The sequence below is a fragment of the Oncorhynchus masou genome, chromosome 27, assembly GCF_036934945.1.
Source record: "Oncorhynchus masou masou isolate Uvic2021 chromosome 27, UVic_Omas_1.1, whole genome shotgun sequence".
NCBI classification, from domain to species: domain Eukaryota; kingdom Metazoa; phylum Chordata; class Actinopteri; order Salmoniformes; family Salmonidae; genus Oncorhynchus; species Oncorhynchus masou.
In genome coordinates this window covers 24,918,982-24,944,657 of record NC_088238.1, presented here as the reverse complement: position 1 = coordinate 24,944,657, position 25,676 = coordinate 24,918,982, and the positions used below count along the sequence as shown (strand labels likewise).

At 43.0% G+C, this 25,676-nt stretch overlaps 2 protein-coding genes and 1 pseudogene across 2 annotated transcripts; all 3 read right to left on the bottom strand.

The window, feature by feature from the left end:
* Positions 1–222: 222 nt before the first annotated feature.
* LOC135515881 (ankyrin repeat and SOCS box protein 13-like) lies at positions 223–7,503 on the bottom strand (annotated as a pseudogene).
* Positions 7,504–7,616: 113 nt separating this feature from the next.
* asb13a.1 (ankyrin repeat and SOCS box containing 13a, tandem duplicate 1) lies at positions 7,617–11,714 on the bottom strand. Its single transcript, XM_064939697.1, has 6 exons — positions 11,187–11,714; positions 10,791–10,978; positions 8,982–9,138; positions 8,524–8,658; positions 8,112–8,303; positions 7,617–8,020 (listed from the first exon to the last, which is right to left on the bottom strand). Exons 1-6 carry the CDS (start codon positions 11,245–11,247, stop codon positions 7,887–7,889), a joined length of 867 nt encoding a protein of 288 aa, XP_064795769.1. The 5' UTR covers positions 11,248–11,714; the 3' UTR covers positions 7,617–7,886.
* An 87-nt stretch (positions 11,715–11,801) lies between these two features.
* Positions 11,802–23,702, bottom strand: LOC135515879 (rab GDP dissociation inhibitor beta-like). Its single transcript, XM_064939696.1, has 11 exons — positions 23,554–23,702; positions 16,424–16,531; positions 16,010–16,109; positions 15,495–15,629; positions 15,012–15,210; positions 14,551–14,682; positions 14,164–14,263; positions 13,889–14,060; positions 13,348–13,492; positions 13,207–13,261; positions 11,802–13,082 (listed from the first exon to the last, which is right to left on the bottom strand). Exons 1-11 carry the CDS (start codon positions 23,596–23,598, stop codon positions 12,927–12,929), a joined length of 1,347 nt encoding a protein of 448 aa, XP_064795768.1. The 5' UTR covers positions 23,599–23,702; the 3' UTR covers positions 11,802–12,926.
* Positions 23,703–25,676: the final 1,974 nt, after the last annotated feature.

The window sequence follows — 25,676 nt, the reverse complement described above, 5'->3', positions numbered from 1 at the left end:
GGATTCAGGAGGGAGGAGAAGGTGGCAAAGAGCTTCCTAGGGTTAGAGGCAGATGCTTGGAATTTAGAGTGGTAGAAAGTGGCTTTAGCAGCAGAGACAGAGGAGGAAAATGTAGAGAGGAGGGAGTGAAAGGATGCCAGGTCCGCAGGGAGGCGAGTTTTCCTCCATTTCCGCTCGGCTGAACACAAACATGTATCATAATAAATAGATATTTGTAGCATTCTTAATAACCAATACTGATTCACGAATATACTTTATCAAGTGTGGGCAGCATGCTAGATCCATTCTACTTTGATGTTACATTGCTTGATTGATCAAATAACCTCTGTTGGCTGCACAGAACCAAATACCTGATGTTTGAAATCCCTGTGCAGATACCTTTGACTGGTTGTGCCTTATCTGAACAGCCAGAGAAAGTGCCTTTGAAACAGGTGTATCATTCCTTTAAAAGACTGATCCAAAATCCCCAAATTGCACTTTTTATTAGTTCAAATATGTTTTAACTGAACATTCTTCTCATGCCTGTTGTCGTCTCCTCCATCTGCTTCATCTTAATGTTAAGACGGAGAAAAATGCTTTCAAACCATCATCTACATGGTCAAGCCTATTTTAAGACTTAGCAGTAGCAGATCCCTTCTGGACCGGGTCCAGTTATTTTAACAAGCTTTTGATTATTTTTTAAAGAGGGTATTTATATTCGTTCCTTCATGTGAACAGGGAGGGCTCCAGCTATTTCTGCTCCTGAGCTTATTTATGGATGTGTTCTGGATGGTTGAAACGGTAATGGATGAGGCCGCATTGTTTCCACGGAAAACAGTTCCAAATAGGTTCCTGTCGTGGTAGAAAAAAAAAGCTCTCGAATGCCGCAAGCGGTGATCTAGCAACCTTAACACTTGACACACGTCGTTTACTCAATAGACCAGCAGACATGTTGTCTCAGCACATATTTGGAAGGGAGGCTAAATGGGGGGGGGGGACTGTTAGAACTTATTGATGATACTGACTTAAACGGATCAGCGTTTCGTCAACGGGACAGTTGTAAACCATGTAGCGCGTTGTCAAGATCGCAGATTTTAGAGAAACAACAAATGTCGGTACATATAAGTGTCTTGTATTGGCTGAAAGCTTAAATTCTTGCTAATATAACTGCACTGTCCAATTTACAGTAGCTACTGCGAAAAAATGCCATGCTATTGTTTGAGGAGAGCTCCTAACAACAAAACACTTTTTTCTTCGCTATGGGTTTGATAAATTCACCTCTGAAGGTGAAATGTGTACTTAAATCAGAGCAAGATTTCAGAATGTATCATCCAAAGGGCCCCAGAGATAACACGAAGTGTCGTTCTGTTAGATAAAATCCTTTATCCTAAAAAGGTCCATATGGCACGATCGATTTTGTATTTCCACTCGTTCACTTTGCAAAGAAAGGAATCTGTGAAAATCTCACCCTAAACGCTGTTTCAACGAGTCAAATCACATTCGTATCTATTCCTCAGAGATCCTAGAAGGTAAATAGACTTCACTATTTCATTAGGAGTGTAGTATATCCTATAGGACACCATATTTGGTCAGAGAGCAACGCCTTCATGGCACGCCGATGACGGGGGCGGCCATCACTTGAACGACTGTATCTTTGTCAAATAAGCACCAATCGGGGTCAAAGAAAGCTAGTTAGATAGCCAATGAGCTGGGCTTTATGGGAGTATCTGAAAACCAAGTATATGTTGTAAAATGTAGCTACTAAACTAATACGACAGCATGCCTTTTCATTTGGACAACAATTATAAGGATATTCAGAGTTATGAAGTTATGAAAACTGGTTGTTTTGCAAATGTTGAACTTATAATATGGCTCCTAATACTTGAAAAGCTAAATCAAAGTACAAGTATACAGATTTGACGATATTCTTGCTGAAAAATGGAATATGAATGCGAATGTCTCCTTCACGATTTGCCCAAATGTACCTAGGAACTTCACACTAAAAGTCTTGTTGTTCACTCATTTTTCAAACAATCCATCTGAAACTTTGCACATACACTGCTGCCATCTTGTGGATGCCATCGGAATTACAACCAGAGTGATGGCTATAACTAGGACCTTTCTCTTGCATTTCAAAGATGGTGGTAGAAAAAGAGAGGTTGTTTTTTTCTTTATATTTTCTTCTACCAGATCTATTGTGTTATATTATCCTACATTCAATTCACATTTCCACAAACTTCAAAGTGTTTCCTTTCAAATGGTACCAAGAACATGCATATCCTTGCTTCAGGGCCTGAGCTACAGGCAGTTAGATTTGGGTATGTCATTTAGGCGAAAATTGGAAAAAAGGGGGCTATCCCTAAGAAGTTGCTTTTCGAGTGCATTCAAAAACTTGACAGTTCACAAAACGGGTTAAACAGATCCATTATCTGAGAGGATAGTCACTCCCGCTGGACTTTAAGCGGTTTTTTCAACATAATTTGTCAACATATTGTGACGTGGAATCTATATGGAAAACACATTCGTTTTTGGTTGAGATGGAGATGTGAATCCAACATAGCAATAATTAATTTGTAGACAAACTGGAATTAAAGCCACACTAAGTCAGTGGCCCAGATGGAACTATCCAAGCTGAAGATGAATATCCTTTAAAATGTTGATATTTGGTTGCGTTGTCAACAAAACAAAATTCAATATTACTTTTGTAATACAGTAAAACGCCTTAACTTTAGACTATCTTAAAAAAACTAATGTAACATTCAAAACTTGAAAAGTGAGTAACACATCCATGACCACATTTTGAGGTAACTGTAATCATATAAAGTGTGTATGTGCAAGAAAGCGTACATAGATCACAGGTCTGTGGAGATCTTCACAACTTCTGTAATAATCTGCACAGAATCTCAAATGGCATTGATCTCTTGCACCCGTGTAGTTTTGATGTCATCTCAACTGAAATCCAGGTTATATGGTCCTGCTATTAGATTAAGCACAGTGATTTATCAATAGCTGACATTGTATTCCCATTTGAGCTTTGTTGTGCTTTAAAAATGTTGAAAGCACAGCGATAAACATTTGGGTGACAACTTTTTTCTATTGGAATTTAATTTGAGTGGGTCAATATAGGTTGTAATCTCATTGATTAACATCTCAACCAAATATTACCCACACTGAAATGAGGTCGTGTGGCCAGTGGGGAAAGATTAAATAGGTCATAATATTTTAGAAACACACTTTGTGATTAATGCACGTTGCCTTACATAGACATCATGTTGATAAGACATATTCCTCTGTTCCCATTATTAAGACAGGTTATGTCAAATAATAACAGTATCAATATAGTAACCAGAGACATCGTGCAACTCTGAAGAATCCACACACACTCATCATACACCCCAAAAACAGACACCATATTCAGGCCTGGGCCGTCTCAGCTATAGCGGATGCAACAGATCAGAGGCACCAACAGTAAAAAAGCAGGATCGTTTCCCATGGTGTTTCTCTGCTGCCTGGATTCCACGTCCGCCTCAAACACATCCAGTTGTCAGGTGTGGTTTCCGTTCCGATGTCAGGGAGGAATCTGGGATACACAGTGACATCTGGAGAGTGTCAACGGGAACGCCGCTCATCCTCCTGCTGCAACACCGTTTCTCATCCCTGAGGAGGTACCGGAAATCTGGGATGTGTTGCTTAAGGTTGTATTGTTGCCGCGTTGTCATGGCGTCTAAGATGCTGGTGTAGTGTCCACAGACGGTGTTGCAGAGTGGACAGGATCAGCTGCCAAAATCACTTCCTCTCCTCCATTTATTTTCTCCTCTCCCCTTCTTCCTTGTTTTCCCTGAGGGCCTCCATTTGTCTTTTATGTAGGTTTACGAGATATGGGAGTTCAAGGAATAAACTGTATGTAAAAAGTCCCCATTAAAACCTCCTTATGCTCCTGTTCTTTAAATATGCATCTAATGTGATGATATGGCACACATTCTGAAGACATCAAAGAGAAAAGTGCTCCGCTTAAAAATACTGCTTGTTTGGAAACCTGTGCTTTGCTGTATGCATATTATTTTTATGCATCTAATCTAGTGGCATCTAAGGTTCAGACTGTAGCATTTTGATGATTGTGATGTTTATTTCTATTTTTTTAAGGTTTCAGTCTCTGAGATTCCTTCCTTCACCTTAGTAAGATAATGGTATCAGGGTCAGTGGTAACATAGGAAGCAAATGATTTGCTTTGGTATGTCCAGTTGAACTACGACCTCCAGAGCTCTGCTACCCAGCATCGCCCTCAGGGTCACTCTGCTCAGCTGCTGCAGACTCAATGGAGTACCTACAGGCAGACAACCACAAAGGTTTATGGGAGATTTAGTCTATCCACAACACTGGGATAGTATTCAAGTGTCAATACACAGTCAGAGATATATGTCCCGTTTAGTATATTTAAAGACTGGAGCTTTTGAGCAGGGATATTATGTTGATGTTTGCTTGCATAACCCAACAATAGGACTCAATAAAACATGAGTTGAGCAATTTTTTAAAAATGTATTTCACAATGTCCTTGCACTTCATGAAATAAAGTTTTTATTTTTCCTTACAAGAGGTGTCTGTGTCTGATGCCTAGGATACTGTTGCTGTGTGGCTTCACACACAGACCTGGTCTCACATTCCACGAGTGGCTCTGTGGCAGAGGAATCTGTCTGGGTCTCATCGTCAGTTAATGACCCGTAACTAAACTGAATGTTATAGTACTAATTGATCAGCTTCAGGGAACATGAGTAGGATAGACATTAACTTGAGGGACAGGACAGATGGACTTGGTCTATGTTCAAAATACTGGAGAAATATCTTTCTGACGTAAGACTGAGTATTGTCAGGGGTTAAAGTAAGCTGGTATGGTCTGGTATTGCAGCCTAAAAAGATAAATATGCTTCTGTAAATAGATATTTATCATAACCACATGTCAGCCGCATGCAAAATGGACTTGAAATTGGGTGGCATATTATAAACGCTCCCAAATGTGGCGTAGTTCGAGGAAAACACTGATATTTTTCCAAGGCAAGGATGACTCGCAAAGACTGGCGCGGACATCAATTCAGGCTACAAGTAGACACATCAATTCAGGCTACAAGTAGACACATCAATTCAGGCTACAGGTAGACACATCAATTCAGGCTACAAGTAGACACATCATTTCAGGCTACAAGTAGACACATCAATTCAGGCTACAAGTAGACACATCAATTCAGGCTACAAGTAGACACATCAATTCAGGCTACAAGTAGACACATCAATTCAGGCTACAAGTAGACACATCATTTCAGGCTACAAGTAGACACATCAATTCAGGCTACAAGTAGACACATCAATTCAGGCTACAAGTAGACACATCAATTCAGGCTACAAGTGTAGGCAGAATGACAATTGCAGAACGTCATTAGACTTTCTGGTGTTTTAACAGGTGTTTCTTTCCATTCATCAAATGGTTGGGGCAGAGCACTGTTTGGCTGTTGGAATTCATTTGTGAGTGGACAAACATGCACGTGTAGCCTACATGATGAAAACATCATGACTGGTTGTGTTCATGCCACATTAAGTTAAATGAAAAATCGTTATTACTAGATCCACAGAGATCCTATTAAATTAATATGGATTCTACTTTATATGTCATTCTATAATTGGGGCCATAAAAAAAACAGGAAGAAATTAAATCTACCTTGACCTGAGTATTGTGTACCAATTAAGAAGTGTTCAAACAGCTGTTTTGATGGGTTCAACTTTATCAGGTTCTTATTTTTTATACATTTCTTTTACTTTTCCACTACCTGTAACTTTCTGATCCTGAAAAATTAGCAATGGGCACCACCTACTGGTGACACAGTGATATTGCTTAGAAATCCACAAAAACATACTGGTACAGCACATCTATTGCTTAAAACTGGTAACTGTGGTATAAAAACCTCTCTCACACTGTGACTTACTTTCATAAAACTCTAAGCAGAGCGCAGCGGGAGAACCAGGTTCGATGTAGTCAATGGGCTTCTTAGCGTTTTTGTCTTTGGCGTAGATGTTCGCCCCAAACTCCACCAGCATGTCGATCATGTCAACACTCTTCACTTTAGCAGCATGGTGCAGGGCCGTCTTGTGCAGCCGAGCATAATTCACTTTGGCACCTGAGGAAGCAAATGACACACAAAAGAGGTTATTACTAAAGGTGCACTACAGAGTTGAGAACTCAAACCCAGGGTTGTATTCTCTATTCAGGTCTTTATTCATTGTGTTGTTCTTCTTCACAATCAGATAATTAGTTGTTAGAGAGTGTTATTCTCAAATGCTCACCTGCGTTGTGTAGCGCCTTGACACAGGCCGTGTGGTCGTTGGCACATGCCACATGCAACGGGGTCCCATAGTACAGGTCATATGCCTCCAGACTGGCACCTTTAGCGATCATGATCTTCACAGCGTCAGCATTACCTGGGACACAAGAACAGACTGTCACAAGTTCTCAAACCATCTTGATGCACGCTCATCCTACACCTGCCACACACTTACCCCCCATGCAAGCTTCATGTAGGGGTGAGGTGGTCCGGGAAGAGAGGGTGGAGTTCACATTGGCCCCATGCTCCAGCAGCATCCGCACACAGTCAAAGCTCCCAACCGAGCAGGCCTCACACAGAGGGCTGCTACCGTCCGTGTTACGGGCATCCACCTACAAGACAACACAGCCATCACATGTCCTAATTAACTATAAAGAACACATTACTTTCTCTTGATCTTTAACCTGCGTTGAATCGGGGTCCCACCCTTCTATATCTATGACTAGATATATCCTTTATTATTTTAATTATTCTATGGCGAACCTACCTCATTTATTGCCGATATTTCTCTTATCTCTCTCCCTCAACTTAGTGACAGTCTCACCTGTGCTCCAGCATCCAGTAGCAGCCTGACACACTGGGTCTGCCACCTTTCACATGCCTCATGGAGGGGGGTGATGGAGTCCACAGCCACTATGTTGACAGAGGCTCCGCTATGGATGAGTTGCTGCAGCTGGGCAGCATGTCCCTCGGAGGCGCCTCGTGCACCTCGGTCCTCTCTGACCAGCAGCCTGGGGTAAAGCCACACAGTCATCAACCAGAGAGCAAACAACAAGAGAATACCTCTTGCTACATAATCAACCGGCGCGAGGTGAGTGCATGCTAGATCATCTCTGGTTGACATCACATTTTGCCATCGTAAACCTTTACTTAACAATCTATATGGACTAAAACACAACATGGCACATATGTAGCTGATTTACGTTGCTGTTATATCATGAACACATGCTTGCTAGCTATGACATAGAGTAACCAAATGGATGCTAGCATACAAAACCGAAACACTTTCATACGCACCTATGTCTCCAAAGAAATACGGTCTGGCAGTTTCAACCTCCAACATTTGGTCAAATGCCGTTTTATGTAGAAAAACGGTCAATTACGTCCCACGAGAAGTAAACAAGCACATTTGAGCTGTGTTTACATGCGGCACTGACACATCATGTGACTGATTTTGACATGACCTTTGATGGATTTGAGCGCATGCTGGGAGTTGTAGTAGAAATGTTTTGTCAAAATGTTCATATTACTGCAAAAGTAGAGGACTGACATTGTTTGGCTTTATTTTCCCTAACCATGCTAAAACAAGCTTTCATCTCTATAGAATATTAGAACAATTGCAGCAGGCCTTCTTGAAATGTATTTTACAATGTGTTACCGCTTATAACACAGTAATAAATCACATCAATTTGTATGTGTGTCCCACAGTAAACAAAACATATGAAGATGATGAGATGTGTCCCAGCTTAGTATTCAAGCATTCTCCTTTTTCTGATATTCCTTTGGGAATCCATCCACGAGTCAGTTCATAAGGCAGCATCAACACCCCTCACAGAGAATGTAGCTGATGGTACGTTGAGATATGTCCAGTTGACCTACGACCTCCAGAGCTCTGGTACCCAGCAACGTCCTCAGAGTCACTCTGCTAAGTTGCTGCAGACTCAGAGGAGTACCTAGAGATAATCAGACAGCCACAATGACTAACAAAAGTCACATAAGGGATGGAGAATCACAAATGGAAAATATTATTGCCTCTAGACTTACTTTCATAATACTGTAAGCATTGTTCAGTGGGAGAGCCAGGCTTGGTGTAGTCTATGGGCTTTTTGTTGTCGTTGTCTGTGACATACACGTTGCCTCCAAAGTCCACCAGTAACTCAATCATGTCCACCATCTCTACTCTGGCAGCATGATGGAGAGCCGTCTCATGGAACTTAGCTGCATTCACCTTGGCACCTGAACAGAAAACACATTCTGTTTACAGTCGATGCTTACATTTCCTCAGGAAAATGTGGCTTTGTGGCAGATTTGTGAATGAAATTCCGCAGTGTCCGTCCAGCATAGCAAATACTTGTATGTAAAACATATACCTAAACACTGTATAGTCATACAGAGCCATTGATATGAATACAGCAGTTGCCTGAGACAATGTTTTCCTCTTTGTCCCCATCCTCACCTGCTTTGAGCAGCACCCTGGCACAGTCCACATGTTCCTTGGCACAGGCAGCATGTAGCGGGGTACCGAACTGGAGATCAAAGGCCTCTAGCAAGGCTCCATGCGCTATCATTAGCCTCGCTATATCTGCATTACCTACAGTATAGACAGATACGAAACGGTTTCATTAGATATGAAGTACTCACACATATCTATACACTTACGGTTAATCCTCCTCACACCCATCCCTTCTCTTGCACTCCTACCTCACTCGCCCTAGTGCTGCCCCTTATCTCCTTACCTCTTCCTCCAGTCCTCTTACCTCTCCTTCTGCTTAAAACCTATTCCACCAGTCTCTTCCCTCCTATCCTGGTCAGTCTTCCCTCACTTGTCCTGTTTTTTCCCTCCTCCAGTCCACCTGACCCTGCCTTATCACCATTTCCCCAGTCATATACCCCCTCATCATTTCCCAGTCTTACCCTTTATGCAGGCCTCATGCAGAGGAGAGGCAGTGAGTGCTGTGAGGGAGGGGTTGACTTTGGCTCCATGTTCCAGCAGCATCTTTGCACACTCCAGGCTCCCCGCAGCACAGGCGTTACATAGAGGAGTGCTGCCATGGATGGTCCTCACATCCACCTAGGGGAGAGGGGGTAAAGAGGAAGGGATGGAGAGATAGAGTGAGAGGGACCACTACTGCTACACATGCTGTAGGTGTATTGGTGCATCCTGCTACCCATTATGAAATGTGTCATTATCTGTCTACAGCTCTATATACACTGCTCAAAAAAATAAAGGGAACATTTAAACAACACAATGTAACTCCAAGTCAATCACACTTCTGTGAAATCAAACTTTCCACTTAGGAAGCAACACTGATTGACAATAAATTTCACATGCTGTTGTGCAAATGGAATAGACAACAGGTGGAAATTATAGGCAATTAGCAAGACACCCCCAATAAAGGAGTGGTTCTGCAGGTGGTGACCACAGACCACTTCTCAATTCCTATGCTTCCTGGCTGATGTTTTGGTCACTTTTGAATGCTGACGGTGCTTTCACTCTAGTGGTAGCATGAGACGGAGTCTACAACCCACACAAGTGGCTCAGGTAGTGCAGCTCATCTAGGATGGCACATCAATGCGAGCTGTGGCAAGAAGTTTTGCTGTGTCTGTCAGCGTAGTGTCCAGAGCATGGAGGCGCTACCAGGAGAAAGGCCAGTACATCAGGAGATGTGGAGGAGACCGTAGGAGGGCAACAACCCAGCAGCAGGACCGCTACCTCCGCCTTTGTGCAAGGAGGAGCAGGAGGAGCACTGCCAGAGCCCTGCAAAATGACCTCCAGCAGGCCACAAATGTGCATGTGTCTGCTCAAACGGTCAGAAACAGACTCCATGAGGGTGGTATGAGGGCCCGACGTCCACAGGTGGGGGTTGTGCTTTACAGCCCAACACCGTGCAGGACGTTTGGCATTTGCCAGAGAACACCAAGATTGGCAAATTCACCACTGGCGCCCTGTGCTCTTCACAGATTAAAGCAGGTTCACACTGAGCACATGTGACAGACGTGACAGAGTCTTGAGACGCCGTGGACAACGTTCTGCTGCCTGCAACATCCTCCAGCATGACCGGTTTGGCGGTGGGTCAGTCATGGTGTGGGGTGGCATTTCTTTGGGGGACCGCACAGCCCTCCATGTGCTTGCCAGAGGTAGCCTGACTGCCATTAGGTACCGAGATGAGATCCTCAGACCCCTTGTGAGACCATATGCTGCAAGAGGAAGGCATTGATGCTATGGACTGGCCTGCCTGTTCCCCAGACCTGAATCCAATTGAGCACATCTGGGACATCATGTCTCGCTCCATCCACCAACGCCACGTTGCACCACAGACTGTCCAGGAGTTGGCGGATGCTTTAGTCCAGGTCTGGGAGGAGATCCCTCAGGAGACCATCCGCCACCTCATCAGGAGCATGCCCAGGCGTTGTCAGGAGGTCATACAGGCACGTGGAGGCCACACACACTACTGAGTCTCATTTTGACTTGTTTTAAGGACATTACATCAAAGTTGGATCAGCCTGTAGTGTGGTTTTCCACTTTCATTTCGAGTGTGACTCCAAATCCAGACCTCCATGGGTTGATAAATTTGATTTCCATTGATAATTTTTGTGTGATTTTGTTGTCAGCACATTCAACTATGTAAAGAATATTTCATTAATTCAGATCTAGGATGTGTTATTTTAGTGTTCCCTTTATTTTTTTGAGCAGTGTATTTAGCCCTACTGTAGCTGCCTCACCTGAGCCCCTGCATCTAGTAGCAGTCGAACACAGTTTGGATGTCCCTGGATGCAGGCATCATGGAGCGGGGTGATATTGTCTACTGTCACCATGTTTACAGATGCTCCACCCTCAATCAGCTGTTTCACTTGAAGGGCCCTGCCTAAGGACGCAGCCTCATGCAACGCGGTTCGGTCTGCCCAAAACCCTAGTAGGAAAGGGAGAGGCTCTGGCTCAAACACGACCTGCTGCGTATTTACGCATTGGACGCGCAATTATGCGTTAATCCAAAAAACATTGTTGAGCAGTGAATAAAAGCAAACATATTTACATTCACCACCTTTCCGTCCATAATTGTTATGTATGTAGTTCAGATTGAAAAATTGATAGCCAGTTTGCCCAAATCGAACACTCACCAATATCTCCAAAGTTCGAACGCCGTGCCGCTGTCATTTCCATTATTGCAGGATTTTCCATTGGGAAATATTAGCGTGACAGATAAACAAATTCAACATGAGTGCACTAGGTTTATTTTTGTTGAAACAGCGTCCATGTGACGATATTTGTTATGACAGGTAAGCAGCAGAGACTTCTGGGAGTTGGAGTTTTAAGCGTGAGGATGACTTAGGACTGAAGTACGTATTTGCTCACCATGTTATAAGAGCTTTTTGATTTTGTAGACATGCCATGTTAACAGTGCATTTTACCATTACACTAACGGTTACAAATAGGTTGCCATATATCAACCAGCCAACACAGGAATTCATCAAATCCAGAGTAATTTCTGCACTTCATTAAAGGATGGTCTTTGTCAAACGAACCAGACTTGTCTGTTTTCAGTCCTGCATCAATGAATAACACAAAAGGTCCTCTTCAGTGCAGAGTTCATAAATGCTCCAGCAGACAGTTTAGGATGATATAAAATAGTATTAAATGAGGAAGTTTCAAAGGCAAAGCTCCCAATACTGAAATGACCACAAAAGCCCATCAGACAGCAATACTCCGACTCACTACTGAATAAGAACAAATACTTTTTTTTCCACAAGTAAATTTTTACTTTGCAGTACAGAAATCATTTGAGCACCAACTTTTTGTATTATTATATATATATTTTTTTTACATTGATGACATTTAAACAGGGCCCTTGTCATATCAATACTGCCATAGTAGACATTTGGTCATTTTAAAGCAATTAGTCAACTTCACCACAAATGCCCAACCTGCTTCAGTCTGCTCGGGTCTGTTCATTTTTAATAGAATACTTTTCTTTCCTTTCCTAAGACATTATGGTTTCTCAAGCTGCAAACAGGTCTAGGTAGTTTGCCTTCTTGCTGGACTATACTTGCTCGTTCAGTGGCTTGGCCTAGGTACAGTAAGATGCCTTGCCCAGGGCTGGCTACTAGAGGCTGGAGATGAGCCACTAGGACAAGGAGGCCGATAAATGAAAACAAAAAACAACAACGCCCCCCCCAATCACAATCAATGGAGTATTTATATTACCTCTTCACGGAAACAATTAAAAGCTTCCTCTCTCACACATGGTTATCGGTGGTCAAATGAAGCTTTGCTGGCCAAACCCTTTTTTGGTTATGGCCTATAGGAATAGTGCTTCATTATAACTGGAACAAGCCAAGCCACTCACTTACCTCCCTCACAAGAAAAACACCTGACAAGAAAAATACAACTGATCTGATCACATTTCATGATTCATTTCCCCAATACACTTATGTTTTTACATGTTTGCATTATTTATTTTTAGTTTTTGGACAAAATAAATTTGACCCTCCCACACTGTGGTACTGTTTTCTTTTGATTGATCAATTGATTTGGCATCTGTGGACTAAACGCCCTCATCCAGGAGAGAAAATGATCAGCTACATTATGAAAAAGAATTTAGGGCGTATGTATACCAATGTTCAGTGCAACAACTGTCTGAATGTAATTATAAAAAGCATAACTCCGCCTGGCCCCCTTTTCCAGCGATGCTATATTATAACTTTATATATAGTGTGAACTTCCATAATGGGCAAAACATACACTTGGATCATCAGCCAGCCCATTTATCTATATTTTGTATGGTTTTCCTTATTTTTGAAAGATTTCAGTGGTCGGCAGCAAACATCTGATATTCACGAGTGTTGCAGACTCTGGTTTCTCTACTGGTCAGCTGCGTCACCGAAGATGTCGTTCTTCTTGCGCTCCATCTCTGCAAAGTCAAATTCTGTACCCGTCATCCTCTTGTAGATGTCCTTGATGTCGTCACAAGTGGTCTCAAAGTGGGTGGTAGCATCGTAGGTACGGGACATGAAGATCTACGCCAACAATAAGAAAACAATAGATGGTTAAACACAGGCAAACAATAATTGTATTTTTGTTAAAACAAGGTCACTGGATTTGACTGGGTTAAGAAGAAACAAACAGAAGTAATGGACCCACCTGGCTTTCAGCACCCATGTCAGTTGGTGCGAACTGGTCACTGATGCTCACAAACCTGAAGAGAGAAATGACAAAGTCAACATGACCCTTGCAAAGACTAGTGGGAGACATCCAACAACAGTTTAGTGATGAGGCTCGTACTTCTGCTCGACAGGCTCCAGCAGGTCCATGGCTGGTTTGACCTCCATCTCAGGGTTGTCCGTCTCCACTGTGGTGCTGACGATGGCCACATACTTCCCCTGTGCTGCCACATTATGAGTATAGGAGATCATGCACACGTAGATATCTGAAAAAATAAAATAGAGATCAGCAAATTCAATATTTCACTCCTTGTCTGAGTTGGGTGCGATTTGGGGCAGTGATATGGTTACGTCCATACCACCCTTCAAATATTAATTTGATTCACCATCTCACCCTCAGCGGGGTCAGGGAAAACAGTTTTCAGGGATACAGTATCGTTAACCTAGCTTCCTTTTCCCCTTAAAATCAGATGTGGGGATCCCCCCTCAGGCGTTTATTCTACGCCTGCTACGTGATGTTAGAATCATCTTAGTCTTAAGTAGAGTACTTCAAGACTTTTAGGTAGTGGAGTGTGAAGATGGTCTCATGTTCAATTTATAAATCTCATGCATTGTTTCCATAGGGGCCTTGCGTGGTGACCACTTCCTGCAGCAGGGCTCACCGTGCTTCCTGTTGACCTGGTTCTGGGGGATGATGATCTGGCAGGAGTTTGCGTCGCTGGTGTTCTTGATGGGGTGGCTCATGATGCAGATGACCCGGATCACCTGACCGACCTTGGTGCTGCGGTCCATTAGATAGCTGGGATCGCAGATCAGCTGCTTACAGCGGGCGATCTGAAGGGGGGGTTAAATATTAGCGCTAAGACTACACATGCCTTCCTCTAGTCCTCAGAGTACGGCCTCTATATAAGCCGGGGAGAAATAACATGATTCTTACCTCTCCCTCAGACTTGACTCCCACTACCTTTCCATCCTCCATGACGATCTCCTCAATGGGCTTGTTCAGCATGTAGGTTCCTCCATAGATAGCACTTAGTCTACAGGAAGGAGATCGGGAACGAGAGGGAGAGATTTTACCTAGAAGCACACGGTTCAGAATTCTATTGTATACTTTCAGGAAATAGCACACTTTGAAAATACCCATCTAAATTCAAACAGTCCAACAGAAAAACAAGAATAACCATTGGGCATTCTGCTGAACATTGTATTTGGATTCAAATGAGTCAAACCTTAATTTGCATAGTGAAATTCAACAAGCCAAATCACATAAAACAAAGGCAGCAAGCCTGAAAATGATAGAGGTCAGAGTTGAGGTGAGCCTTACCTGGCGAACCCTTGGGGCAGCTCCCCCAGGCCGTAGAGGGGGTAGAGGTACGGACTCTTGCCATATCTGGCCAGAGACTCACTGTACAGCTTGATCCTGTTTAGTGAGTCCATGCAAGGCAGGTCCAGGTACCTGAGAGAGAGGGGAGAGACAAGTATGAATACAGTGCTTTCTTTGAATATACAACCAAGTTTCTTGAAAGACTGGAAAATAGAATGACTATCCTTGACACCCTGTGCTTGTGAGGCTACCATGTAATCTAAACGGTATATCATAACGGTGACATTCCAGGTCAGCTTTTACACAGTCTCAGAATATTGCTATATCCTGAAATCTGATAATCAACGAAGTGCAACTGCAAATAGGATGACCTGGAACTCTTCATGCTTTTTAGTTAACCCAAAAATGGCCGAACACCTTCCATCTCTGGCTCAGCCAATAAGAAGATGCAGGTGACTCACTCGTCTGTCCGGTAGAGGGCAAGGGAGTGTCCTGTGAAGTCGATGACGTCCTGGCCCAGGTCAAACTTCTTGAACACGTCCCTCATCGTCGTCTTTTTGGGGTCCACGCCCTCCATGGTCTTGGGGTCGTTTTCGTCAAAGTTGGCCACGAAAACCAGGAACTTTCTGAAGCGCCGTTTTTCAAACAGCCCCATCAGACCTGTAGGGGAGAGACTTGTGCTATTCAGGGGTAGCTAATTATCTACATGATTGAGAGCTGAAAAGCAAGACAATGTAGAACCAGGAAGAGGTTATTTGTGAGGAGCTGGGATGACAGTAAGACATTGACATGTCATCAATTCACTGTTTTAAATGTCTGTAAGCCGGATGGGTACTAGACTTGATTAAAGGTTAACTCTGCATACAGTAAACCTGAGCTTATCGGACATCAAAACTACAAAACCCAACCTCCTCTATTTCCCGTAGTCCCCCTGTACCACTCACTCGATGCCAGGGCCTCGGTCTCGGTGGAGGGCACTTTGTAGATGCTGCCCTTCTTGTAGACGAAGCTGCCTTCAATCACCTTGAAGTCCAGGTAGCGCGTCACCTGTGTGATCAGCAGCATGCGGACCAACTGACCTGCACAGGTGAGACAGACAAATCAGTGTTACCTTTCCCAGACAGGTTAGGAGAATACAGTTCAATCTAATTCAAATCACTTTTACATATAAAGCTTCATTCGTCTTCAAATTGAAAGTGCTCTCTGTTGCCTCATCCTGTCAATCACATCCAATCATTGCTAGGCAACAGGATCAGTCGCACAGTCAAATACAGCCACGATACAACTACTGAATATTCCAGAATCACATTTTAGGTAGTCATCCCTTCTTTGCCTCTGAGACCAAGGATGAATTGTTATATCTAAGGCCCTGAGTTTTTCCTGGTCTTGTGACATGGTCAGGAAATCTCCTGGCCCTAGTTAATATAATACATAATAAAAAGTGGTGATTAGTGTTTACCGTTGGCCATAAGGAACTTCGGGATGAGGTCCACATTCCAGTCCCGGCCTTTTCCCATGGACTCCGGTGGGGCGCCTGGGAGACTGAAGCGTTTATACAGCTAAAAGAGAGAAAATATTTTGCCATTTTGTTGAAGCAGCAATTAAGCCAAGAGGAATACAACAGAGTGCATGTGTCACCCATTTTTAAGGATATTGAGATTAGTATGACTAGTTCCATGTTCTCTTCCTCATGCCTCATCAGTCGGATTCATACGGTTACAAACATTGCTGGGAAATGGGTGAGTAGGCATCCTGCGTGTTATCTTGTTTTAGAGAATGGTGCAGTCTTTGTTTACGTCGTGTGGCCTGTTAAGGTTGGTCTTAGGGGTCAGCGCCTCAGAGGTCAAGCAGTAGAGGTCAGCGGTTGACTTACATCCTCCAGGGGAGTGATGGAGGCACTCTCTGCCCCGTAGTAGGAGTTCCGGTCCATGTGCAGGACCTTCTTCCCCTTCACTGACATGATTCCTGACAGTATGCATTCCTATTGGACGAGAAACAGGAAAGAGAGGGGTTTGAGCATCAGAAATCACTTACACCTGGATAGTGGCCAAAAATCGCACGGGTCAAACATTTGGAATGATAATTGAATCCTAGATATTGATTTTCATGTTTGAGATTGTATTGTTGCATGAATATTGCTCGTATCAGTATTTCCAGATATGATTGTTTCATAATGGCAGACGCAGTCACGGTCTAATTACGGCAGAAAATGCACAAAAAGCCTCAGATTTCGAACAGCCAAGATTCAACTAGACAAGGAAACACTTGAGGCTTTGTCGCAATATGTAGTCAAAGTAATGAATGTGGTCCCTGTCTGGTTTGGCCTGGTCTTTTCAAGCTCTGTTCTGATAACTGACTGCGTGGCCAGCAACAGTGGACCAGTCCAGCTGCAGGGTCTCTATAATGATAGCTTATGCTTGTGGTCTACCCATGCTTCCCCTCTGCTAGCTGTGTGTGTACTTAAAATTGATTAACACTGATTATATAGTGTAAGCAATCATTTAGCCTAATAAGCAGGAATTCCATAAAAAGATTGATATGACACAACAGACAAACATTAAAATCCACTCATGAATCTTCTGGGAGAGTAGACTTAAGGCTGCGACTGAAGATGGCCTCTGGTGTGTGTGCACGTTTGCCACTTTTGATAAGAGGGCAGTGGAGGAGAGAGGGGCGTGGGTGGGACCAATTCAGTAAGATCTCCAGCCTGGTTAACAGTAGGGAAGGATTCCAGAATCTAGAACACAGAACTCTATTTAACATTCTCTGTCATTCTGGAGTAGAGGCAGTCTGTAGTGGCAGTGTGACCACAAAATAAAGGGTTTCAGCAATGACCGCTAAAGCAGGGAGCTATGCAGAGGGGGGAGTGTCCAATTCTATGCAGAGGGGGGAGTGTCCAATTCTATGGGGAGTGTCCAATTCCAGGTTTGAGTGTCCAATTCAACTCACGCTCCATTTAAAAGACGGAATTTAGGCTAGATCAGACAACCAAGCTGCCGATCAGCAGCTTTCTGTTTCTCCCTTTGCAGTACTAGGCTGCAATTCGAGTTCCTCTGTCAAGGCAATAGTTTTCCAAATTGAGTCAAGAATCACGGGCTGCCTAGTACGGCATTCCCGGCCGGCCAGAGGAAAACGTACGTGGGTGACTGACTCTGGAATTCCCACAGTTTTTCAAAGGCTTTAAGATTACGGCAGCTGGTTTGTAGAAGCAGCAGACCACTCTGCATCATGTGGTTCCGTGGACTTTATTCCAAAAAAAGACCAACTGAAAAGCCTCCCGATTCAGAACACTGCTGATAGAGGGATAGCGTCTGCCTACATATTGAATCCGCAATATTTGATCTTACTGTAACAAATCACAGTAAAATAAGACTGTGGAATGACTCAGATTGAATATAATGGGGGGGAAAAAGGTGACAGGTTGTGTTTGAGGGAGAGGCATATTTTATAGGCTACATTGTGTTGACAATGACTAATGACACGACAAACACAGGACACCACAGCACAGTGTCATGATTCCACACTCCTGGTGTACACTGCTGCCAGGTCCTACAGAATGCCTTATGTCACAGGAAGTGACACAGCACTGGTGTTGCTATTGCTTTAGTTTCCATCTCCCTAGAGTCAGCCCCACTCAGATCAGGGCAACTTAGGACAGGGCTCCGGTGTACAAAAACAGCACCCCGCCCTGCTGTTACCATCATCGTGGGGATACAGTGTCCCTGCCCCATACTAGCCCTAACCAACCCCTCATCTGGGGCTGGGCAAGTTTAAAGTAAGGACAGTACCATTTCCTCACCACTGCATTTTCAGACCACGGGCCTTAACGTTAGACAAACAGACTTTTACTGAGCTAAAAAATATATATATATATTTTTTTTTATAAAGCACTGACCAGTCAGGTCTCTCAGAGAAAGAAAAATCAATGTTCACTCTCAGAGAGAAGCCTTGATGTCACTCAACGTGAGAATAAAGGGACGCAGGACTGCCTGTGGTGCACATCTGCAGCGGAAGCACGTGCTCATCTCACTGACTGGTAGTCTACCACAAACACGAGGAATGTCTGTTTCAGAAAAGGCATCTTAGAAAAAAAAGTGCAGGTAATGCCTTTGATGTTCCACCGATAATGACCAAATTAGAATTTTAGAACCAATTATTACCAAGTATTTACAGATGTATTTATTTTGTGGGAAAAGGGAACCATAAAACATGCCTTGAGGATTTCTGATGAGAGAAAAATACCTCGGCAAATGTCTAAGCAGTTCATATTTCCCTATTCATTTAGGAAGACAATCAATTTGGTTGCGTGGTGTAAATTGTCCTTGTTTCTCATCACAGTTTGGTAAATCCATTAAATATACATGGAGGGTGGCAGGTAGCCAAGTGGTTAGAGTGTTGGGCCAGTAAGGGGAAAGGTTGCTGTTTTGATTACCCGAGCCCCCAAGGTGAAAAACCTGTCAATGTGTCAAGGCAGTTAAGCCCAATTTGCTCCAGGGGCGCCGTTCTATTATGGTTGACACTGTTAAACGACACATTTCACTATCCGGGGTGTGACAAAACATTTAAGGTGCTTTAACTTCCTGAATAATATATGGCAGTAAATGGATGCCTCCCAGACACAATTTTGAGTGACATGGGACTCAGGCAGCCCTGCTGTCTGTAGGCTCTGACATTCTGCCGAGGGTAGGTTAGTAATCACAACCGCAGGCTGAAAGAGAGATCGAAGAGATCAACCCTCAATTCCGGAAGGAAGAGTCAAACAAGCAACAAAACACATTGAAGTGAGGGGGGGGAAACGTCACAGTTAATCTTTAACACAGCGGCCCTATAAAAAGCAGGTGGATTTTTATGATGAGTGAGTGACTGACTGAGGCTCACTCTGAAGACGGTAAAGTGTTGGGCGGCTCTCTGAAGTTCAAAAGGCCACAGTCACGCTGGGAACAAGAGTGACTGTGTGCCAGTGCCACCCTGGCTGGCATTTCCCCACAACTCCTTCATGTGTGGCTCCAAAAGGTTGGGATCCAATATCTGGACTGCAAGAAGTGTGCATCTGTAATGTCATTGCACACTCTCAGGATCCACACACATTACTAGAACCGTCACATCATCTTCCCTAGCTCTAATTGAATGACGCTCAAGGTTGTTAACTAAATCTAACGCCCCCATGTTTCATCTACTACTGCGGCCCTCTATCCTTTTATCAGGAAAAGGGTTAGCTTGGCCAGGACTCAAATTACATCACATGAATGACATCACATGACAACCAAAAGTATCAAGTGGTGGTGTAAAAGAGGGGCTACAATATTGATGACCATGCCCTCCTGACCATCATCCTTTTAGTAAGGGGACAGATGGACTGCAAGCTGCAGAGGAAGAAGAATACATACAATAAAAGCATATCCCAGAACAGCCAGTTCTCCTTTCCCCACTATGTCTTTCTCCACCACAAAGAGGAACCACACACACCACAATCAATGTGAGATTCTTAAATAAAGGCCAAACAGAACTGGATACTTGTGATGGGTTATGAGAATATGAAACATACGTATTCATGTCACTGAGGGAGAGAGGGTAATGTATAATGTTTACATTATGTTAGAATATGTTATTGTTAGCCATCAGGGATCCTATGGGAGGGATCCTCTGGGAGGAGAAGAGACAGTCTGGTACCAGTCACCATGAAAGCTGTGAGTTGGGGAGGAGTGAGCACTTTGGGCCAGAGGTTAGATCAGATGAAGTGAGGAAGAACAGATATCACTAAGGTTCTGGCTAGCAACAGATGCATTGGCTGTTCAGATGTGTAGGGGGAGACTTAGCATAGGAGAAAGGGTTAAATATCAGTGCTTGTGTGAACATGTTTTTGTCTGTTCAGCGGTTTGATCTTTTGGGAAGAATAAACTTGATTTAAGCCTTCATTGTCAGTCGAGTTCTTACTCTGATAATTAGAACCAACACTTGCTAGTTTTGACCAGCATCAGCTGGAGAATGCCTACCGCTCATATCATACCACTCTATCATAGTATATGGCGCCAGTTAGGTCTACATGATGCCTCAGAGCTCTCGTACAACGGTCTGTCTGGATTTTGCAGAACTTAGAGTACAGGGTAAGTTTCAGTTCCTTTGTGACTGAACCACAAGCATCTGCAGTCTAAAACAACACAGGAGTCACCAACCCAAAAGCCAACACTCTTAGCCAGACTGCCTACCCCTACCACTGACAAACCAAATGCATTCCTGAATGCCATATCCTGTTGGAGTGGACTTCACACGATTCTGAACGATTTCACAAGATTCCTGGATGGAATATGTTATGTAATTAGTTTTGTAAACATGGAATGTGACAAGTCAGTGTGACTGACAGCAAATGAATGAGCTGGACCTTTATCAGTGAAAGTATTGCTTTCAAACCTTGGCAATGGATTGTTTCACATGAAACAGTATGATTTTGTCTTCGTGTGTGTTCTATTGCTGAACTGTTATTTTTAACAAAACACTCCCCCACGTGAGTCAGACATGCAAGACAGACAGGAAACTGTCAATAGATAATCTGAGTGAGGCCTCAGAGTACAGAAAATTCTATCACAAGTCTTTCCTGTCATGCATCAACCGAGTGTTTTACAGCTGAGTAAAGCAGTGGCAACAACATATCGGTCATTTTGGTTCTATCAATGTTGCTACTGAGCTGGCTAGTGGACACAAAGTAATTAGCTAGTACTGCTGAATCAACTTGAGAAAATAGCTGACACAAATCAGGGTTTCCCAAACTCGGTCCTTGGGCTCCCCCTTGGTGCACATTTGGTTTTTGCTATGATTACTTGAGTCAGCTGTGTAGTGCTAGGGCAGGCCAGAGTTTGGGAAACGCTGAGCTAAATAACATTAGCTAGCTCATTCGGGTCTGGTGTATTTTGGTTCAGAAATTGCAGGTGTGGCTGTTGTTCACAACCCATTCATTTTACAAACACTGAATTAGCTAGCTATTTATACTGAACAAAAATATAAAATGCAACATGAGTGTTAGTCCCATATTTCATGAGCTGAAATAAAAGATCCCAGAAATGTTCCATAAAAAGCTTGTCATATTTTGAGCACATCCCTTTTAGTGAGCATTTCTCCTTTCCCAAGATAATCCATTCACCTGACAGGTGTGGCATATCAAGCAGCTGATTAAACAGCCTGATCATTACACAGGTGCACCTTGTGTTGGGGACAATAAAAGGTTATTAAAATGTGCAGTTGTCACATAAAACTTGAGACATCTGTGGCACTGTGTTGAGGGAGCATACTATTGGCATGCTGACTGCAGGAATGTCCACCAGAACTGTTGCAAGATAATTTCTCTTCCCTAAGCCACCTCCAATGCCATTTTAGAGAATTTGGCAGTACGTCCAACCGGCCACCACAGATCTTCCACATCCGGCTTCTTCACCTGCGGGGTTGTCCAAGACCAGCCACCCGTACAACTGATAAAACGAGGGTTTTGCACAACCAAAGAATTTCAGCACTAACTGTCAGAATCCATCTCAGGGAAGCTCATTTGCATGCTCGTTGCCTTGACCTGACTGCAGTTTGGCTTCGGCAGGCAAATGCTCACCTTCGAATGGCTACTGGCACGCTGGAGAAGTGTGCTCTTCACAGATGAATCCCGGTGTCAACTGTACCGGGCAGACGTCAGACAGCGTGTATGACGTCGTGTGGGTGCGCGGTTTGCTGATGTCAACATTGTGAACAGAGTGTCCCATGATGGCGGTGGGGTTATGGTAGGCAGGCATATGCTACGGCCTATGAACACTATTTAATTTTATCAATGGCAATTTGAGTGCACAACGATACTGTGACGATATCCTGAGGCACATTTTTGTGTCCTTCATCCACCGCCATCACCTCATGTTTCAGCACAATCGCATTTCGCAAGGATCTGTACACAATTCCTGGAAGCTGAAAATGTCCCAGTTTTTCCATGGCCTGCATACTCGCAAGACATCTCACCCATTGAGCATGTTTGGGATGCTCTGGGTCGATGTGTAGGACATGTTCCAGTTGCCGCCAAGATCCCAAAACTTTGCGCAGCCATTGAAGAGTGGGACAACTTTCCACAGGCCACAATTAACAGCCTGATCAACTCTATGTGAAGGAGATGTGTCACGCTGCATGAGGCAAATGGTGGTCAAACTAACAGATGCATATCTGTGCTCCCGGTCATGTGAAATCAATAGATTAGGGCCTAATTTATTTATTTCAATTGACTGATTTCCTATTTGAACTATAACTCAGTAAAATATTTGAAAATGTTGCGTTTATATCTGTTCAGTGTACTAACCAACCCATCATAGGTACACCAGTTAGATTAGCTAACTAGTTACACGTTAGCTAACTAAACTGATACTCGCGGGGAGAATCTCCTCCCCAAAACAAACCAAAACCATTGCCTGTTAAAGAGAAATCCAATCACTCATGAATAAAGCTTCATCCCATGGTGATGGTAACGTTATATAAATTGGTATCCAACTCGAAAATTACACTAGCTTTGTATCACACTCAACATGAGAGCACAGGCACACTTTTTCAAACTAAAAAGGACAATACACTAACAAACTGGGACACGTTAGCCTAAACAAAGCTGTCATCAGCTACAGTAGCGAGCCAGCTATCATGCTGCCATTAGCTACCAAAGCCAGCTAGATTTTTCAATTTGATTGATAAACAGCATGCATGAATGAGACTGAGGCACCACCTTAAAATGACCAACGTATTAGTAGTTACCTAGATAACTACCGAACGTTAAGTTCATTGAGAAAAATACTTGTGAATGCAAACATTGACAGACGTGACCACTGACAGTAGTTAGCTAGCAAGCTTATTAGGCCCAGCCGACAGTTGAACTACGCTAGCTAGCGCCGTAGCGGGGTAGCAAAACTCGACTAAATGGAATTGAAGGAACATATTCTCTCTGAGCATCGCTAAGATTATTCAAGGAACGAACTGGCATGGTACAATTATTCTCACCGTCAGTCCGGTACCCAGCACGATAACGTCATATTCTTCATTCATTTTCCCAGATGTTTTCTCCTCTTTTCCTGAATAGTGGCCCGAAGAAAATGGAGATCTGCAAAACTGGAGACGAAAGGGGCTGCGGTTCAACGTCAAGCGATTCTTCTTCACTTTAGGGGAGGAGCCTATAGTCTTCTGTCAGAAACGGGAACATTTCTCCAATTGCTGGGTATTGATAATTAATCGATTATGTAATTATCAATGATCATTTCCCTTAATATATTTTTTATAAGAATCGTGATTTTATTAATCTTGTCATTTGTAAAAGTCTACTGTCGCTACCGTACTCCACCACCTGCCTATGCTGAGCATTTTTTTTGTCGGAAGTGTCCTCTTTGTGACATTGTCCTTAGCCACATTATACGGAGTATGTATGTTCTCTCCCGTGTGTGTGTGTGCTATGCATAGATCACCTTAGTTCACTAAGTACGTCTTTCCTGGATGGACTGGATCCAGTCCACGTTGCATCCTCAGTTTGTTTTGGTGAGTCAGTAGGTCAGGTGACAAACCCACACAATCATAACAACATATACTCCCCTAATCCTTTATTTAATCCTTCATATTCCATTCTGCCACGTGGTATTATGTATAACAACATATGCAGTGCCTTCAGAAAATATTCACACTCCTTAACTCTTTCCACATTTTGTTGTGTTGCAGCCTGAATTTAAAGTGGATTAAATTTATATATTTGTGTCACTGGCCTACACACTACCGAACATTTCACTAAGAAATAAAAATAAAACAATTAAATGTCTTGAGTCAATAAGTATTCAACCCCTTTTGTTATGGCAAGTCTAAATTATTTCAGGAGTAAAAATGCCCTGAACAAGTCACATAATGAGTTGCAAGGACTCACTCTGTGTGCAATAATATTGTTTAACAAGATTTTTGAATGACTACTTCATCTCCGTCCCTCAGTCAAGCAGTGAATTTCAAACACAGATTCAACCACAAAGACCAGGGATGTTTTCCAATGTCTCGCAAAGGACACCTATTGGTAGGAGAACAATAAAATAAAATAGACATAGAATTTCCCTTTGAGCGTGGTAAAGTTATTAATTAAACTGTGGATGGTGTATCAGTACACCCAGTCATTACAAAGAGCCAGCAGCATACCACCCTGCATCCCACTGCTGGCTTGCCTCTGAAGTTAACCAGGCTTAGTCCTGGTCAGTTCCTGGATGGGAGACCAGATGCTGTAGAAGTGGTGTTGGAGGTGTAGGCAGGAGGCACTAAAGTAAAAGTTTGTGATGGAACATTTTATGTTTGTGCTTTTCTAATAACCAATTTCTGTGTTCATGCAAGTGACTGATTGAACGAATCTTCACTATCAGTATCTGCAATTTGGCAGCACGCCCTGAACCTTGTTTTGAGACAAGGATATCTCAGTTTCAAGGTCTCAGCTTTGAGAAAAGATGCTCATGAGGTACTGGTCTGTCACATACATGACCCATTATTGGTCGGTCATATGAATGAAGCAAACGTTAATGATAAATTAATTATGAATGATGAATAAGCTAAATCATGCAAATTTAACTTGACTTTGAGTGTCCCTGTAAAGAATTTCCACAACAAAAGTAATTCACTTTTTGTCCTGAATAACAAAGTGTTATGTTTGGGGAAAATCCAACACAACATATCACTTACTACCACTCTTCATATTTTCAAGCATGGTGGTGGTTGCATCATGTTAAAATAAACGGAATAGAGCCAAGCACAGGAAAAAACCTGGTTCAGTCTGCTTTCCAACAGACACTAGGAGACAAATTCACCTTTCAGCTGGACAATAACCTAAAACACAAGGCCAAATATACACTGGAGTTGCTTACCAAGACAACATGTAATGTTCCTGAGTGGCCTTGTTACAGTTTTGACAGAAATCAGCATGGAAATCTATGGCAAGACTTGAAAATGGCTGTCTAGCAATGATCAATAATTTTAATCTCACGTTTTAACACGACAAAATGTGGAAAAAGTAAAAGAGTGTGAATACTTTCTGAAGGCACTGTATTGGTTTCATCCCCATCAACAAAACCCACACATAATGAAATGATATGAAGTTATTATTCTGCCAT